This window comes from Propithecus coquereli, unplaced genomic scaffold, assembly GCF_000956105.1.
Source record: "Propithecus coquereli isolate 6110/MARCELLA unplaced genomic scaffold, Pcoq_1.0 Scaffold132, whole genome shotgun sequence".
NCBI classification, from domain to species: domain Eukaryota; kingdom Metazoa; phylum Chordata; class Mammalia; order Primates; family Indriidae; genus Propithecus; species Propithecus coquereli.
The window spans coordinates 330,656-350,087 of record NW_012137414.1 but is presented as its reverse complement, the minus strand read 5'-3'; the positions used below and the strand labels follow the sequence as shown (position 1 = coordinate 350,087).

General features: G+C 35.3%; 1 protein-coding gene across 5 annotated transcripts in view; it reads right to left on the bottom strand.

Moving 5' to 3' along the window:
• AP1S2 (adaptor-related protein complex 1, sigma 2 subunit) overlaps positions 1–19,432 on the bottom strand; it is a 28,963-nt gene that overhangs the window by 5,007 nt on the left and 4,524 nt on the right. For 2 of the 5 annotated variants that reach the window (XM_012638726.1, XM_012638728.1), the window contains exons 3-4: positions 14,282–14,390; positions 13,505–13,642 (exon numbers count right to left, since the gene is read on the bottom strand). In XM_012638726.1, the coding sequence (XP_012494180.1) occupies positions 13,505–13,642; positions 14,282–14,390 (247 nt within the window). Of the gene's footprint in view, positions 1–587; positions 964–2,053; positions 3,031–13,504; positions 13,643–14,281; positions 14,391–19,432 lie in introns of those variants that run through there. The other 3 variants (XM_012638729.1, XM_012638727.1, XM_012638730.1) reach the window with 3 other exon arrangements.

Sequence of the window (19,432 nt, the reverse complement as noted above, 5' to 3'; positions counted from 1 at the left end):
ACAGGTAATAAAGCATTAAGTATTTAAATGCAGACTTAATATATAAGAAAGCCATAACTAGTAAAATATAAGTCTTTAGGTATTAAAACTTAACATTAGGATATTTTCTTTTTCTTTTTTTTTAGAATAGATTCCTTTCAAAATAGGATTTAACTATAAAATAAACTCAGCATTAATATTTTGAAAAAGCTACTATTAAGCAACAGATATTGCAGAAGAGACTTTTCAGACATAGCTTTCCGTAAATTCTTAAAGGGATGTTTTGATATTATTATATAGCACAAATGTGATTCAATAAATGTGGTGCTCAAAGTTTCCTAAAAACTGAAAGTTTTAACTTTAAATATTATACAATAGTACAGATTAATTTTACTTTCTTGTATTATTTCCACATACACTTTTATATGATACATTAGAACACATTAGCTCATATAGATTGTAAGATAATCACACAAAATTGTTCCCCCCTGCCTCCCAATGTTTGAACACCAAACCACACTATATATTATGGCACTGCTTATTTTGATCTAGCACCTCAGCTATATTTTCTTTGGTAAACATTTTAACGATTGCCAGGTTTTCTTCCTATAAGATTAGTCACAGATGGTTCATTAATGATAACATGCATGTGTTTAAAATGAAATATTACTCAAAACACTCATAGGCCATATTTTGTCAAAATGAGATAAAATCAGTTTTGGACAGGAATAAGCTATATCAAGATCACATATAGAATGAAAATAAAATGGAAAAGAATTAGGAATGATAATAGGAAAAAAATACAATCATAAAGGTACTGGTTCTGAAATATTCTATTATTATCATACAAGATAATCAGTCACCAAGCTGAGGACATTTTCTTTCATATGTATATCAGCACTCTATTTCCTCTGTGAAATTCTGCATACTCGATGAGTAGTCAGTCATTTAGTACACAGGGACATTAAAATATTCATGACGTGGCTACAAAAGAAATACATATATTCTTATACACAGTGTACAAACTGACATAGATACAATCAGATTTCCAGAACATTTAGTTCACAGTACCTAAAGTTACCAAAAGCTTAAGTTTTTGTTTGCTTTTGTTCTTTGGTTTATAACTGAATATTTAACTTCTAGACAATGCCCAGGAGTTCAGATTCATCTTTTATAACTTTACTGTATACCATGGTAAACAAAATGATGACCCATGTCCTCCAAAAATCCTACAAAATCCTGAAACACTGTATCTACTAAAAACATTCTGAAAAGATTTTCAGTGTAAGTTATCTGGTCAGTATTGAGTTAACTGAAAATTCGATTAGAATACTCCCTTCCACCAGTGTTTACATTCATCAGGATTTTATTACATGAAATAGATATGCTAGAGAAAAAGTGGAAAAGTAGTCACCCATGTAGTACTTTAAGTAGCAATGAAAGTTTTTAACTGTTCACTTAGAGTTGCAAAAACCAAAAATCCAGAGAGTGTGACTTTGAGACTAAGGACATTACTTTTTTAAAAATCCTCAAGATAGATTTTAAAGAACTCTCCAAACAGATTTGTTAAATGTCTATGCCTACAAATACATCTAACGAGATGTTTCTCACATCAACAAAGAAGAAAATGTAACCTGAGGTGAGGTTTGTAAAGTGACCCTAGAGTGTCTACAGATGGACTTCTATGGGCTCCAAGAATTCCCTGAAATCTGAGGCAAAACTACGTACAAATTTTCCTGGGGAGAGGGCTCACCACCCTTGAGACTCTCAAAGGGATTATATGCCCCACCAGAAGGTTTGTGACTCCAAAAGTTTAAAATTGCTTATTTGAGTGTTTTAAAAGTATCCTCATTTTAATATTTATTCAAGTTGGAACTTTTAAATTTTGAGCTACAAAATCATATAAACTGTTCCAAAAAAAAAAATCTAATAGATCCCTAAACTTATACAACCATTAAATACAAAAGTATCTGAGGAGAAAAGTCAGCTAAATTTTAATGCTCAGATAACTGTTAGGGTGAGTACCCTTTCAATAATTCCCAAACATTTTAAAGAGTTGCCCTTTTTCTTCCCTACTCAGAATAAATTATAGTGGAATGAAGAAGCAAGTTAAAATAATAATAATAAATTAAACTCCCAAATGCTTCATTTTCTTACAGAAGCTCTCATTTTCATAGGAAAGTTCTATTTCTATATCAATGATATCAGCAATTCACAGTAGTTAATGAGTACTTTTTTGTCAATGAACCTCTGAACATATTTCAATATTGTGTGTAAAAAATAAATTATAAGCCCCGATGATGGATCATTATCAGAGCAAAATTCCCTATGAAAATATCAGTTTAATGAAGTAATTGGGACGATCCCTTGGGATTTAATATAATTATAGACTTTTCAGGTAATGCTAAAACATAAATAACAAACTCAACAAAATAATAATTACAAACTGAATTCATATATCCTACTACATTTTGATGCATGTCTGTACTCCAGCACGTATTCTAGTACGCTTTCTTACACCCAATGAAACTCTTGCTGTGATACATATTCTCTGTTTTCTGGAGAGAGAACAAGAAAAGTTTAAGTCTGTCAAATAACCTTTCACCTAAATAACACCAGTTCTTTCAGCCTTTATATTACAGTTTCTAATCTTTTTGTTTTCTCTCTTAATTTTATATTGCACCATGTAAAAAGCAACCATGGAAAGCTTATGCTCATTAAAAGAAAAGAGAAAGGTGGTTTCCCAAATAGGGCTGGGTATGCAGCCATTCCTCCCCAGAGAAGACTTATTATGAACTAGAACAAACAATTCTACGGGAACAATTCTCAGATGTGACCGCCCTACGTATTTCCACCACTCTTTATCTGACAGACCTTTTACGACCTTTAGGAAAGGAAAGAGCTGATGGTAAGCCAAACTATTCTTTACAGGCAATGATCCATATTACTGTACTTAAATAAGAAACTAGCACCCATCAATTGTGAAGAATATTCTTCAAAGGGAAAAAAACCCCTTCATTGGAAACACATCCTTTAAGAAGAAACGAAACCCTAAAATGCATACAAATAAATGTATTCTTTTACCGCTTTTAAGTTGCTATAACATGTTTTAAATAATTTCCCAGCTAAGACTGCTAGGGTCTGAAAAAGTTCTGCTATAAATAAATGCCTTAAGGACCATTTAACATTTAAGGTTGATTTTTAGCTAAATGATAGAGATATACCCATAATTAACTAAGATATTTTTCTCTCATATACAAAGAAAATATTATAGTGATTCAACATAAACTCCAGTATTCTGAGCCCTCATTAACACCAGTACATTTTGTGAGTTATAGGAAAATTATATTAATTAAGAATTAGGGAAGGTAAGAATAAAGTCTGTCACAGCATACAAGGGACGCTGTGCAGGCCTAGGCCTCCTGTCTTGCTCTTCCCCTGGGCGCCCGTTGGAAACAATCATATATAGAACTGAGCAATCTATTAGTTTCTTAATACACTGAAATGCCTGTGATTTAAATTAAGTGGGAATAAAGGCCAAAATGAAAACAGTAAGAAAAAACACTTTCTAATCTAGTTGTATTACACAAATATAAGCCACGTGGTGCCCTCAGTACAGATTCTGGAGACCTATTCTTTGAATAAAGATTACAACGTATTATTTTCAACCTGAAATGGACCTTCCGTCCCGGGCGATCCTTTCTGCTCATAACTAATTTGCTCCCCACTAAGTCTATTGCCCAATCTCCACCACACTGTCCTCAGTTATACACCCCTCTGCTCCTCCCCAGTGGTTCTTCTCTAGATGATGTCATTTCTCAAGGCCAAGGAAATGACAACTCAATTTTGCTCATCTAACTCAGGAAGAAAAGAAAAAAAGATCTACAGCTTTACCCCATTATCGCCTCATAACAAAGGAGAGAGACTCTTACCCAAGACCAATGTTTTTTTTTTTTTTTTTTTGCTTTCTTTTTTTTCAGAGACTGAGACTAGGTCTTGCTCTGTCTGTTACCTAGGCAGGAGCTCAGTGGTGCAATCATAGCTCACTGCAGCCTCCAACTCCTGGCCTCAAGTGATCCTCCCACCTCAGCCTCCGAAAGTGCTGGGATTACAGGTGTGAGCCACTGCGCCTGCCCAAGGCCAATGCTTTTGATTCCATTTCCATTCTCCCTTCTAATATGCTTTTCCCTTTATCCTATTCCTGTTTGTCATTACTCTCTACATTAATTAGCTTTCTCCTTAGAAAACATGCATCTTTACCTTTCCTCTGCATTAATAATTTTGTTCTCAATCTCCTACAAAAAGGCCCAGATGTAGTGGGAAGTGTAGGATGACAATTAACACACAGCAGAGAGAAATCAAACTACACCTGTTCTCAAAACCACCTAGCTTCCTAAGAAAAGACAAACCCTATTACCATAAAATTTCCTAGATATTCACCATACCGGGCTTACGTTTCACAAGAGTAAAACCAACTGGGGAGTTATAACAAACACTGGTAAACTAACAATTATCTTTGGGCTTTAAGTCTTGCTGAAATGAGAAGTGCTTAAGTAAATGGTATTGTATATCCAAGATTGACCGCCTGTCTCCTGATTCTCTATAAATAGTAGTATACGATGTGGTAAAAGAAGATAATTTTCATTTAATGCAAAGTAAATATAAATAAGTATAATTTCAAGTTACTACTCTACTGCAGTTTTTCTTGTAGAGGGGCTTCTTCCCTTATTCTTTGCACTATAAAGTAGTATGTTTTGTCCTTCATGTTCTAGAACACAATGGTCCTTTTCATTGCCCCAAATTGAATTCTGTGACAAAGGATACAAAGTCCTTACTCTCAACTCTGGAACCCTATTCCTTGTGTTAAAGACCAAGTGGGTCTGAGAGTATCTAATCTCATTAAGATCTATTTTGAGCAATGAATAAAGGAAAGAGAAGAATTGAAAGCACTCTATAAGGCACCTTTCAGATAACACAGCTCATGGTGTCAGTCTTATTTCACAAGCATTTGTGACTAAGAAAGTCAAATGATTTTTTTTTTTTGCATTAAGTTAGCAATGAGTGGCAAGAGATATACGGTTGTTCCAGATGGTTAGTGTCTAAAATGGCCAAGAGCAGACAAGTGCTTTATTTCACATGCTAAAACTTTATTTTAGTAAATTCTACTCTACTTTTACCATCTGGAGCAAGTGTATACTCTTTCATTCACACAGCAGCATTTTAAAAAATTTAAGCAGCAGTATTAAAAAATTTATAATACTAAATACATGCTTGTTTTACACTTCTAAAAAAGGGATGGGGGAACTTCAAACATTTTCAGAGTTAACACTTAAGTTAGTTAATATCCTGCTCCTAGATATTTTCTCACTTGATATACCTTGAATAGCTTTCCATATAATTACATGGAAATCAATCTCATTTCTTTTACAGCTATGTACCAGTTTCATGTATTGTTGTATTGTAATTTTCTTATTTCCCATTGATGGAAGTTTGGGTAAGTTTCAATGGTTTATTATACTGAGCATATGTCTTGGTTACATTTGTGTATTTCTGTTGGATAAAATTCCTTGAAGTATAACTGATGGGTCAAAAGGTGTACACATTTAATCATTAGTAGATATTGCCCAACTAATCCTCCAAAACAAATACAACTCTTAAGTGTTCATAAGCAGCAACAAGGGTGTCGCTCATCTTTGCCAATGCAAGAAAAAACAAACCAAGAAAAGTCTAGTTGATATTTTAATTTGCATTCCCTTAATGAAAGGACCATTTGTTTTTCTTTCATCTGTGAATTACTCATTCATGTCTTCTGCTGTCTTTTTCTATTGTGCTGTTGGTCTATTTCTATTAGATTTGTCTTAAAAATAATGATGGGAGTAAATTTACTACACCTTATAAACCATGCTTTAAAACCTGTTAGGTATCAAATACTAAGGACAAATTACTTCCTCTGGTAGTTAATTGTACTTTTAAAATAAAAAAGCAGAATGATTAACTTAGCAAATATAACTTTAGACTGTAAAGAAATATTTTATGAGTATTTTAGGGTAACTGCATTGTATTTGCCTTGAAATACCCTAAATTTAATCAGGGTTTTCTAAACATAAAAGATTTCTTGGAATCATAGAATTCCAAAGTCTCAAAGTTTAAATATCTTTACTAAGTAAAATCTTTAAGGCTAAGACAGTGCAAAAGAACAGCAACAAAAAAGTCTCTATATGCAACAAAAGTCTATATATGTAAATTCCGGTTCAATTAAACTATTCCTCCTTTAAGAAATTAACAAATCCTAAAGTGGATAGGGAAATTGGCAGAAAATTCAAAAGTGTTCTGACTGCCTACAGGGTATACTCAATTTGGTTTCAACATAAAAACTCCATTACCTTGATAGAAGTTAAAAGATCTGGCTGTTGTTGAGGAAATTAAATTATACAGTGACATCCCACAAGCTTTGCTGTAGGTTCTAAAGTCAACCATAGATTATCTCCCTAGTCACTGGTTACCAAGTAAAGGTAGTTTTGGTGAATCGCAGGGGTGATTTTTGTAACTACTTATGTGTTCTTAAGCACATTTAATCCTTCTTTCACAATTTTAGGGGTTATTTTCCCTCCTCCTTTTGCATTTTTGATTAATTTTCAGCCAGCTGTTTATACTGTGGACTATATATAATATTGAAAAGATGTAGCAGTCTATAAATGTAAATGGAATCTTTATTCCATGGTGTTAAATTACACCAGGGTTTCTCAACGTGGGCACAACTGACATTTGAGACCAGATAATTCCTTATTCTGGGGGAGCTGTCCTGTGCACTGTAGGATATTCAGCAGCAACCCTGCTTCTTTACCTATTATTATGAATGTCAGCAGCACTGCACCCCCAATGTGACAACCAAAAATGTCCCCAGACATTGCCGAATTCCTCTAGGGGGGCACAATCATGCCACTGCCACCCAGTGAGAACCATGCAGTTAACCTAATTGGCTCTGGTTGGTGGGTAAGACGATATTCCGGTGTGCTTGCCTATATTTGCTAATTTTTCTGTAATGGGAATTTTTATTTTAAAAAAAGGCAACAGAGGAAACAAAAGAAAATGTCAGTAGGGGGGGAAAGAACTCAAACCTGAAATTTTTCAGAAAATACTTTTTAATTTAAAAAATCACCACTGACACCTTAGCATATGCTCTTTGCAGGCCCCTGTGCAGATTCAAACCATAGGGCTCATAAAATCAATTGCTGGTAAGGATCGGCATTTAAAAACAGAAAAATAGAACAGAATAGAAAATGTGAAATTACAAAACAAGAAATGAGAGTATTATTCAATAGATTTGTTTTTCAGTTTCTGTTTGCATATCATCATGATATAAAAACTTATTTATTACTATGGGTTCTAGTCGAAAACTCCTAAAGATCAGATTTACAGTTACTGGATATTTTAGGGTATTCCGACTCTTCATCATTACAAACAGTGTAGAGTAGCAAGAGATGGCCCAAAATGAGTTAGAAATGAAACAGAAAGGGAGAAAATCCTCAAAATTCTGAAAAGCAGACAAAGAAAAAAGCTCAAAACCACATACAGCAAAATGATTACAACCTGAAAACCAGTGACCAAAGACATTGGCCAAATTGTTTCTTATTAAATATTAAGTAAAAGGCAAGATTTGTTCTGTTTTCTAAGTTTTCTGTATCTGCTCTTCTGTATTTTCCATTTCAAGGAGGGGTCCCCAACCTATGGTGAGTTGTATAACTATTTAATTATATATTACAACATAATAATAATAGAAATAAAGTGCACAATAAATGTAATGCTCTTGAATCATCCTGAAACAATTTCTGCCCCCACCCCCCACCCCCGGTCTGTGGAAAAATTGTCTTCCGTGAAAACGGTCCCTGGTGCCAAAAAGGTTGGGGACCGCTGATTTCAAGCATTAATAAAACCAAAGCTCATTTATCCAGAATTTGGTCTAGGAGACTCCAATTACATTTACCTATAAAAAACTAAAATATGCTGGCACAAAAGACCACAGCTTTGTTAACTTTTAACCCAATTTAAAAGAAAGAGGTTTAGGCTTAAAGGTTTTTACAAAAACTGTGGTAATTACACAAAGGAATTACAGGAGTTTGTCATATTAAAGCAAAATTTAAGAGGATTTATATCAAAATGCTTTTTTCCTCTTGAATGACATTATTGTATACATTTGAAAGCACCTAATTCTTTTAAAATAATTTAAGATATTCTTGAGTTTGACTAGTATGCCCAAATATTCTTAATTATAGCAAGACTGGACTTTCAAAAAACCCAAAACATCATATTAAAAGGCATGTTATTAAATACTTCAAAAAGTACTTATTTACTTAAAATAATTTTAAGTTATAAAAGCTTCTTTTAAGAAATCACATTTTCTCCTAAGAGTCTTACCGTTTCATTTTTATGCCGTCCCACAGACTTATTAATTATTACTTTCACAAAGATATAGCATAGTACTAAGATATCATGCAGCCCCCAGAACTAAAATCAGTTTTAGCAGCACTAATTCTCCATAGAGCACCACTTTCTAGACAAGGCAGATAAACAACTGCAAATCCAGTAAATCTATTCATAAAGTGGATCATCTCAAAAGTAGAAGCAAATTCATGAGTGTAATGCTTGCTTTTGGTACCTCACTTATTTTGCATTTCACAGATTACTTTAGTGAGAAACAATACCAACAGCAAACAAAGCTCAAAAGAAAAAAAAAACACCACAAATTTCAAAATGATGCTGTTAGTATAAAAAAGAAAGGCTGACACATCCCAAAGCGCTGATCAACACCATCATGCATCTACCACTAAGGGTTAAAGCCCACCTCCCAGTATTTAACTATTTGATCTTCACGGATCAAGCAAGGACTTGAAATCATCTCACGTGCAATGGTCTTTGCATAGCACCCCATTTTATCCATGCCACGAAAATGGTAAATTTAGTAGTTACCAATAAATAAGTTGGGGGTCAAAGGGATTAAAGCCATAAACTGCTCTTTATCATAAGATATCCTCAGACAAACCTCCCCACTCTTCATTCTGGCTCTATAAAATTAAGGAGCAGAGAAAAACGGGTAAGTGCCTGACTTTACAGAAAAAATGCCACGCTATTATTTCCTTTGTCATTATATGTGTGTTTAAGTATATCCAATTGCATTACCACCCTCCACCCTACTCCCCAAAAAATCTAGCTTAAAATAGGTGGTGGGGAAAAATATTCCAAGTATTGGGAAGAATGGCAACATAATAATCTCAGCATGTTGATTTAAGAATCAACTTTAGTGCCAGTGGCATGTTAAGAAGACATGTTTTAAATTCCAATAGTGAAACATTAAAATTTGGATAAATGGCCAATTTCTGGGCTTTACCCCCAAATCTAACTATGCATTCATATAACCAAACACCAAGAGGGATTAATATAAAGTTCAGTCTAGAAATGTCAAAACTGATCCCTTGTTTACCAAGTAATCAAGTCAAATATAAAAGATATCTTGACTGGTCCAAAGGTAGTGAGTTATCTCAATTAACTGTTCACAGTTACAGATCGAACTCCTTATTCTACTCTTGCTTCCTTCTCACTACTGCACTTGACTAGTATTAAAAAAAAGATATTTTATTATTTAAGCACGATGCTGATATTTTAGCAATTATTATTCAAATACACATCTATGTTATGTTATTTACTGACTGTAATACGCTAACAGAAAATGTTTATCTGCTGACCCCCTTCCCTGTTTGCCTATAAAATGAAAGACTACCCTAAACTACATGATGTTTATACAAATTGGGTAAAAGGGAAAATTTTAAGAAAGTTTTCTGAAGAAAATAAGCATTCTTAAGGATAGAAATGTATATTTCAAAAATTAAAAAAACTAATATCAAAATCATTTTGAGATTTGCATATACCTTTAAGCCAACAGATATAAGTTCATTATAAGTTCAAAGTCATCTTTGGTGCTTAAAAATAATCAATTCAAGTAAAAGACCTGACACTAAATAGAAAAATCATGACACATGAAAAATTAAAGTCAACTAATCAGGACTTCTACTACAAATTTAAGGCTGAATTTACATAAGTATCTTCACAGCTATATTTAAAATTTTGGAAGCAAAATCATTTCATGATATTGGCTAAGGTAATGCTATACCCCAAATTATAGGACCAAAAAAGCTATTATAGATCCAGGCATTTTGATCAATCCAACGAGAAATAAATTGAAAATTATTATTTATATCTACATATCCAATAAAAAATTCCAACTACTGATAATTTGGATATTGGAAATTCCCAGCTTAAGAAGTCAAAGATGGCATTGGTCTTAGGAAATCTACTCTGTTCCATACAGAAAAACCTCTGAGAGAATTTTGAATTTCTCACTATATATGACTGAGAAACACAGAAGATGGTATCTAAGTCAAAACATTTAAAATATACATACCAAGACAATACATGAATGGGGGGACAGAGCACAGTAGTTAAGATTTCGCACAGCTCTGGAGTCTAGCAGATTTGGGTTTGGAATCCTGGTTTTTCCAGTTGCTAACCAGGTGGCCTCAGACCAGTCACTGGACCCTCACTGAGCTTCTACTTTGTCATTTGTTAAAAAGGGCTACCTCTAACCCTTTCACAGGGTGTCCTCAGGATTAGCACAGGATGCTTAAAGCAAACTGCTGAGCCCAGGGCCTCACATACAAGCACTCAATAAGCATTGGTTACTGTCATAGTTATTTTTGTTGTCATGGTATCCAGAACAAAAACTTTTTTAGCAGTTTATGGAGTGCTTTTGCTCATTTTACTCCACCTTCTATTTTATGAACATAATATTCAAATACTCTCCCACAGATGTAAACCTGTACCATGTTAACAACATATAAATGAATCTATTTCAGGAAACACACATCTGGCCATCCCTGAATTTCTTCTGAAAGTATGTTGATGAAGTAAACAGAATAACCTGAAGCCTTACTGCTGCATATAGACGTGTGCTTGGCTTCATAAAGGCCTTAACCTGCAACATATTCAAACTCACTCTAAGTTCAGAATGGACCACCACCTCTGCTTCCTCAAGACCTGAATGGCTAAGAAAAATGGTTCACCTACACCCCTAAATTGACAATGTATTAATGTACTCTTCAGTTTGGATTGTGTACAAAACAATGTAAAAGTAGTCACAGAGTCACAGAAGGGAAATAGGGACATAGCTCTCTTCTAAAGACAAGGAACTGTAATTAATAGTCAATTTTTTTTTAAACAAGGATGAGGAGGGGGTAAGGAAAATTTTACATAGGATCATAGTCATCCTACACCTTTCCCCCTATTCCTACTTTCCTCAATTAAAGACATAAAAATAGTATTTTAAAAAGGGAGACAAGAGGCCAGGTGCAGTAGCTTAGGCCCGTAATCACAGCCCTCTGGGAGGTTGACGTGGGAGGATCCCTTGAGGCCAGGAGTTCAAGACCAGCCTGGGCAACATAGCGAGAGCTCCTCTCTACAAAAAATAAAAGACTATTAGCCAGGTGTGCTGTGTGCCTGTAGTCCCAGCTATTTGGGAGGCTGAGGCAGGAGGATCGCTTGAGCCCGGGAGTTCAAGGTTACAGTAAGCTATGATCCAGCCACTGCACTCCAGCCTGGGTAACAAAGATATCAATCAGAACCTTAAACATTACTCTCCAGGAAAAACATTAAAATTAAAAGCTGAACTTCCATAAGTTCTAAAACATTTTAAAGCAAATGTAATCAATCAGAAAATGATGAAAAGCCTGGAGGAAATATCAGGTTCTGATAGAACATAGATTCATAATAACAAAATATAAAAGTGATCAAAGGAACAGACAAATATGAAAAATTCCCAATTCCTAATCCTTGTTTTGACCTAATTTTTTAAGAAGTCTGATTAGTGAACAGCAAAATAAGAAGATGCTAACTTTAAAAAACCAGTTTTATAACGGTAGAATATAAGTTTGTAGTCAGCACACCTGATGTTTAAAAAAGACTCTCTAAAATGATGTTTCCAATCAATTAATAAACCACCAAGGCAAAGTGTACACACAAGGCAAAGGGCTGGTGCTCATTTCACTGCTGCATAGCAGGTGGCAGCAGAACTGCCAATCAAATGCCTCACCTTTGCAGGCGCCTGAACCACTCTTTCAATGACATCGACATCATTAAATACACAATGCACTGTCTCTCTCATATTTAATAGATGTATATTCAAATGATGTCATGTCAACTTCAAGCAATCCCCACAACCCACCGAGTCAGTGACTGATGCAGGGGGACTCCTGAGTAGTTTTACCCTCCCCAGAGGCCAAGAGTTAAGAAGTTACAATGGAGAAAGTAAGTTACTCTTCTTCCCTTATTTCATTCCCTTAAAACTTGACATTTCTGTTATAATAGAAATGCTAAAAAACTGGATTTAAAGTCTTCTTAATAATTAAAAAAAGACAGGAACAAACTCATAAACGAGTACATAACAAACAAGAAGGGATTAAAATAAAATGGAAATACAAAATCATACTTTCAGTGACTCTGGAAAATGAACCAGTGGGCCAAAAATATTCAAGATCTTTCATATATATGCACACACACAAACTTAATGAAAACACCTTAATGAAAACACAGTACATTTTTTATATTTGCTAACTCCTTCTCATGCTGTAAATGAAAAAAATATGACAGTTTTTCTATATGATAAAAATCACAATTAGCTCTAAAGCATAATTCAATTTGGTATCTGATTTAAGGTATCATTAAGTTTTTAGGAAAAGGTAGCCTTATCTATGAAATCTTACACTTCAGAAATAGAAGGTATATCAGCACCAAATATATGATTAACCCAGGATGACTCTGGTAATTAGAAAGGAAAGGGAGTTATGGTTTTGGGGATATGGAGGTAAGAAAAAAATGCAGAATTTGACAGAACATGGTTTGTTATTTAAGAGCAAAGAGAAGTACAAATACTGTTTATTTAGTTTTGCTAACACAAAACCCAAGAGTTCTACAAAAAGTATAATTAGAAAACACTATCATACGCTTGGCTACATGTGCTTTAACAGACATGAGGTGAAAATATGAACCAATTTGGAATGAATATGACATAATTTCACAGTCAACTCCTGATTATCCGCCCTAATGAAAAAGGGGATTATCTTAAATAATTCCAAGCAATGGATGGAGAGTTCTCAACTTACTGCTACTTCTCAGCCAATCTTTTCCCTTCTTAAAGTAGTCTGTCCTCTAAAGGTTCTGACTCCAGTGTTTTGGGGCCCAAAAATGAGCCATCAAAAAGAGGCCAGACCAACAGACCATCTCCAAAGTGAACCATCCATCCATAGATAACTGAGTTGACATGACTGACACATATTCCAATCAATAAACTGCACATGGATGGACACTACATGCCAAGCATGCTTCAGAGTAATTTGTGAAACTATAAGAGTGATGACTGAGACTTCCCCAGCAAAAGCAAAACATGCTATTGCCTAGTCAAGAGAACAAGTTATCTTACCTCCTGCAGTAGGTCGGCCTGCTCAATTGCTTTAAGGACATTTTTCTTGGATGTTTCCTGAACTTCCCCTCCCAAAAGAAACTCATCTAAAATAAAATAAGCCTTCTCAAAATTAAAGATGATATCAAGTTCACACACCTGAAAAGAAAAAGAAAATACTATTAAAACTTAAGAAAGCTCTCTTCACTGATTAGGGGTTAAAAAAAAAAAAACTTAAGAAAGTAAAAGATGTTTATTCACCACCAGGCAGAGAAAAAATTTGGCCAGAATGAATCAATCTTAATTCTTTCTAAAAACGGCAATCATGCTAACTGGTTTATCTAATCTTAATTTTCATATCTCATATCTCAAGTACTTGAAAACATAATGCCTACAAGCTAAACGAGACCTGGCTTTGCATGTTCCCAATGTGGGCAACTTAACCATTTCCTACTCATAAAAACTGATCTTTAAACACATATTTCCTAGGCAATGTGATTAGAACTGCTAACCAAATCTAAATGCTATACGAAGCACTTCCAGAATATTAATGGTTATGTTGGACTCCTTTCTACTTCACTATTTTAAACCTCATTGTCACCATCGTAATTAAATGAGTTAGGTCTACAGGGCCAGCAATTCTAGAAGTTAACTGTCTAGGCCCACTGATAAGAAATAGCATTACTGTCCTCTCCTGCAGTTAGAATCCCTAAGACAACCAAATAATAAACTTCTTAGAGAAAAGATTTAAAACAAAATACTATGGCATCCAATTTCTTAAAATAAAATACTACTCACACTGCCAAAATACTTGTCAAGTAATTCCACATAACGATGAATTATTTCCAGGGTAATTAGTTCATTGTCCTGATCCTCAATAGCACAGCAAAAATACAGACTAGCATATCTGTAACAAAATGCAAATGTGGAAAATATATTACACTGTAATCACGTTTTCTAAATATATTTTCGTACCCTATTGTGAAAGACCCCATGCTTATACAGTTTTCCTCTTTTACAATAGTACAGATTATTTTTCTCTCAGACTACAAAAGTAATAAATGCATAAGAGAAATTTTGAGAAGCACAGGCAAGCAAACTGAAAAGAAAATAATCATACCACCTAGAAAGAGTAACTGATTTTGCTCTTCTTCCTTTCAGGTTCCTTTCTATGAACATTTTTTTTTTTTTTTGAGACAGAGTCTCACTGTGTTCCCCGGGCTAGAGTGCCGTGGCGTCATCCTCGCTCACAGCAACCTCAAACTCCTGGGCTCAAGCAATCCTCCTGCCTCAGCCTCCCGAGTAGCTGGGACCACAGGCATGCGCCACCATGCCCGGCTAATTTTTTCTATATATTTTTAGTTGTCCAATTAATTTCTTTCTATTTTTAGTAGAGACGGGGTCTCGCTCTTGCTCAGGCTGGTCTCGAACTCCTGAGCTCAAACAATCCGCCCGCCTCGGCCTCCCAAAGAGCTAGGATTACAGGCGTGAGCCACCGCGCCCGGCCTCTATGAACATTTTAAAACATAGTCGACCCAGATTTTTCTTAAGTTAACATAACTAAAACAAAATATACTATGGATTCATGCAAACAATTTGTTTAAACGGAGAAGAAAATAAACCTACCAATTGAAAGACTTATTGCAGATATTGTCAAGGTGAGGTCAATGTTTGGGACATTTTATTGGAGTATGTGTAATATACATACAGAGAAGACCTCAAGTCACACAAGCTCAATGAATTTTCAAAGTGAACCCATCTATGTTACCCAGATCAAGAAACAGAACACTATTGAACCCTGAAACCCCTCTCCTATCCTCTCCTAGTCACAACCTCCCACCCCTAAGGTGACTTCTAACAGCACAGAATTGTTTCTAAAAAGGAGGCTTCTAGGATTGTGGAAACCCCAAGAAAAGAACAACACTCCAAGTTATGACAGAAGGTAGAGAAAGAGAACAGAAAGTTCCTGCCACTTAAGGGAAACTGAGACCCATCCTCAAAATTTTCAAGTTCTACAACTGTTGAACTGAAGTGTAGTTTATTCACCCAAGAGGAAGGAATTAAATTGGGAAACTCATATTCTTCTCCAAATTAGGATCCTAGCACATGGGACCAGATTATGATTGAACTAAGGAAGCCAAACTTATTAATGAACAATCCTGAGGCATAGCAAGTCCTTTGAGGAAGATTAAAGAGCATTTTTAAATGGTTTAAGTGTATTTAAGGCTTTTGAAAAGAAAGAAAATAAATACCTACGACATTCTAAACAAGTCTCAGTTGAGATTGTAATTTTCACAAAGGAGCACTTAAATGATTTTTAGAAAACACAATGGGCAATTACTGCTCATAAGCATTAATGTAAAATAATACTATATACAGAAAAATACACACAACCTCAGTTTTGGGATTCAATGAATTCCTGCTCCTCTTTATGAAAACAACTAGTATTCATACAATGCTATTACTTTCAATATTATTAAAATCATCTCATTTGATCTTTTCAACAGTAAATACTATCATCCTTGATTACAGATTAAAAAAAAAAAAAAAACAAGTAACAAGAAAAAAAAAAGATGCCCAAGAGTACAGGCCCTACAAGTAGTAGTACCGGGACAAGAAACCCAATCTTTTGACCTTAACTCCAGGCCTTTTTCCACTCTACCATACCAACTCCCTTGTCATACATATCATGACTTTTTTATGTCCACTCTACCTGACTCCCACATTCGGTGGTAAGTTATTTAAATGGTGAGTCTCCTGTAGTCTTATCGAGAGTAGGCATTTGAATGTGTGCATTTATCATCATGAAGGGAATAAATCATGGAGGATATAACAGAGCATCGCCTCCAACTTTAACAAAGTGCCTCCTCTCTTTCCCATCACTACTCTGTTTTTGTTTATCTGCTTAAAAGGCAATGAGATATTTGGCCGGGCGCGGTGGCTCACACCTGTAATCCTAGCACTCTGGGAGGCTGAGGTGGGAGGATCACTTGAGCTCAGGAGTTCGAGACCAGCGTGAGCAAGAACGAGACCCTGTCTCTATAAAAAATAGAAAAATTAGATGGGCGTTGTGGCTGGCACACACCTGTAGTCCCAGCTACTCAGGAGGCTAAGGCAGGAGGATTGCTTGAGCCCAGGGGTTGGGGGTTGCAATGAACTATGATGATGCCACTGTACTCTACCTGGGGCAACAGAGTGAGACAATGTCTCAAAAAAAAAAAAAAAAAAGGCAATGGGATATTCCAACTTATTTCGAATTTGGGGAAATTGATACAAATGATACATAAGATTCCCCGAATTAAGAAAACTAAAGATTAAAGGAACTGACATAAAAATGATTAAAACCAGATGTAATTAGCTGATATGAACAGAATGTTAAATAATTCCATTATAGAGTTTACTAATACTCAATTTCAAGTAAAATTCCTTTTACTCTTATTTTCAGTATTTCCTCAGTGCTACTATTAAACAATCTAATGTTTCCATACTTGCTCCTTATCCACAGTACTGCCTCTTTACTTCCAAATAAACACCACTTAAACACTAGTCAAAGGTCCTAAACTGTATGAATCAATTGGAAGTATTAATTTAAAAGTCATCAGGATCGATGTGTCTAAGCACCAACCAGTAATATTTAAAAAAAAAATCCACAACACTCTCTAAATGTTTACTTTCACTCAGAATGGAAAAAGAGCCATCAAATTAATGAATTCTTCCTTGTAGGTGAACAGATAGCTATCACAATAAGAATGCACCTGTTTCCAGAAAGCTTAGGGAAGGAAGAAACAAGCATAATAATGAATACCATTCACTGAGTCCTCACCCTATATGAGGCACTAAATGTTAGGCAAGGCTTTTGCATATTTTACCATTCAAATCCTCACAACCACCCTACCAGAGAGATACCATTATTACTTGCATTTATAGGAGACCCAGGTTTGAGTAACCTGCCTGGGAACGACAATTTGATTCCAGAGCCCAAGTTTTACATTAAAAACTATAGCCGGCAACTGTTTTAAAGTAATCCTGCACCTGGCAAAATTAAAATATGCTCAAAACAATATTTTATGAGCTTTGAAGAAGAGAAATAAAAAATGTTATACTGATTTAATAAAAGATTACCAAGAGAACCTGAAGTGTATTCCCCATATTTCGGACCAAATGGTTTTTAAAGATTCAATAATGAGCTCATTTTGTTCTCTTAGTGCATATTTGTAAGTCTAAATCTGAAGTAAAATTAATAATAGACTAGTAAGAAGAAAGGTATGTTTGGCTATTTTTAGCACAGTGGATTAAGGCTTACTCTAATTACCGGCACTCAGAGAACATCTGAAAGTGCCTATTCTTATATTCGAAACACATGACTTCTCTGCAGTCAGCTAAATATCAGCTGACTATGGGCGAATGTAGCTAAACTGTTCTCAATACCCACTGGTATGCCATTAAAAATTCTTTTGTTAGTAAAGAAAATCAATAAGTATTCTTTGACAAATTCTCAAGCTAGTAATTTGGAGATGTATGTGCTTTTAAATTAATTTTGAAGGACTTCAATCCAGTGCTTCTTCCATAAAATGCTGCACAGAATAAGAATCAAAAAAGCATACGGTGTTCTGTCTTCAAGGGATTGTCAAGAGCATTTTTTTAGAGATGAGGAAACAAAGGCAAAGTGACTTATTCAAAGTCACAAAACTAGCTAATGGCACAAAGGGAACAGAATTCAAGCCCCCAGATTTTCAGTCTGTTTTTTCAGCTAATATTGTTCTTATCCTCCTACCTCTCCCTCCCCAAAAGGGGCATTTGTATGCCAAATACTCAGGATGAAGAATGTAGATGAGCCAATTGAACAAAGACAACAAAAAGCATTTGCTGATATGAACAGAAGTGCTAGTTCAGAATTTCTCAGGAGCTAAGCAGCAATTCTCTTGCTTAAAAGGTCTTGTCTTCCGGCTGGAGTAGGAAAAACAAATCATCTGTTTATATCAAAAAAAAAATAAGTTCTTAAGTGGTACAGTAGATGATGTTTTCAGTATGAAATGTTGCGGGGGAGTGTATAGAGAAACACGTTTTGCATATAAATGATATCACAATAAAGCTGTTTTTTTAAAAATCCGCTTTTTATTTAAAGGGGTTTGATGTATTAATAAGTATCAGAGTCAGGTTAGATTACCTTTTATAGCTTTTAAAAGAAAAGGTGGTGGCCCAACATGGGACAGGAATATCAGCCAGTGCTTTCCTTTCTTCCCTTAACAGCTCTTTCCTGGGATTGATTCCCTTGCTGGTATTTTCCTCCTCCACACGGGGGACTCCTTCCCCTATCTAGAAATAAGCTTAAGCCTCTCACACCTTTTTTTTTTAAACCACATCCCCCACTCCTCCGTCTATAGGTGGTTACCACTTCTTCTGTCCTTCACAGCAAAGCTCCCCCAAATAGTCTACAAACGTGCTGTTTAAATTTCTCCACCTCTTCACACTTCGCCCCATTACATCGGGAGTTCTGTCTCTACTATCCCACTGAAAATGTTCTGGCAAAAGGCATCTTATGAAATGCTCACTGTAAAATCTAACAGATTCTTTCTTCACTTTCACTGAACTTTATGCATCTGGCACTGGTGATCTTATTTTCAAAATTCTCTGCTTCCCTGACTTTGCAGACCCCATACTTTTTCTCTTTGGTTCTCATTCTACTCTGAAGGTCCCCTCTTTATCCCCTCTGCCTGCTGCTTCAATGCTGGCTTTATGGCTTATTTTCCCCAGACATCCGGCTATGCCAACCACACCCCATCAAGAAAACCAGGCATCTTTTAATGGAAGTCACACAGACATCCCAAAATCAACTTGCCCCCAAATTAGCTGAGTTCTCTAGCTCACCATTCACCCCACTAGCCAAATCAGAAGTGTGGAATCACTCCCACTCCTCCCTTTCCTTTGCCACCTTCCCCATTTCTAGAG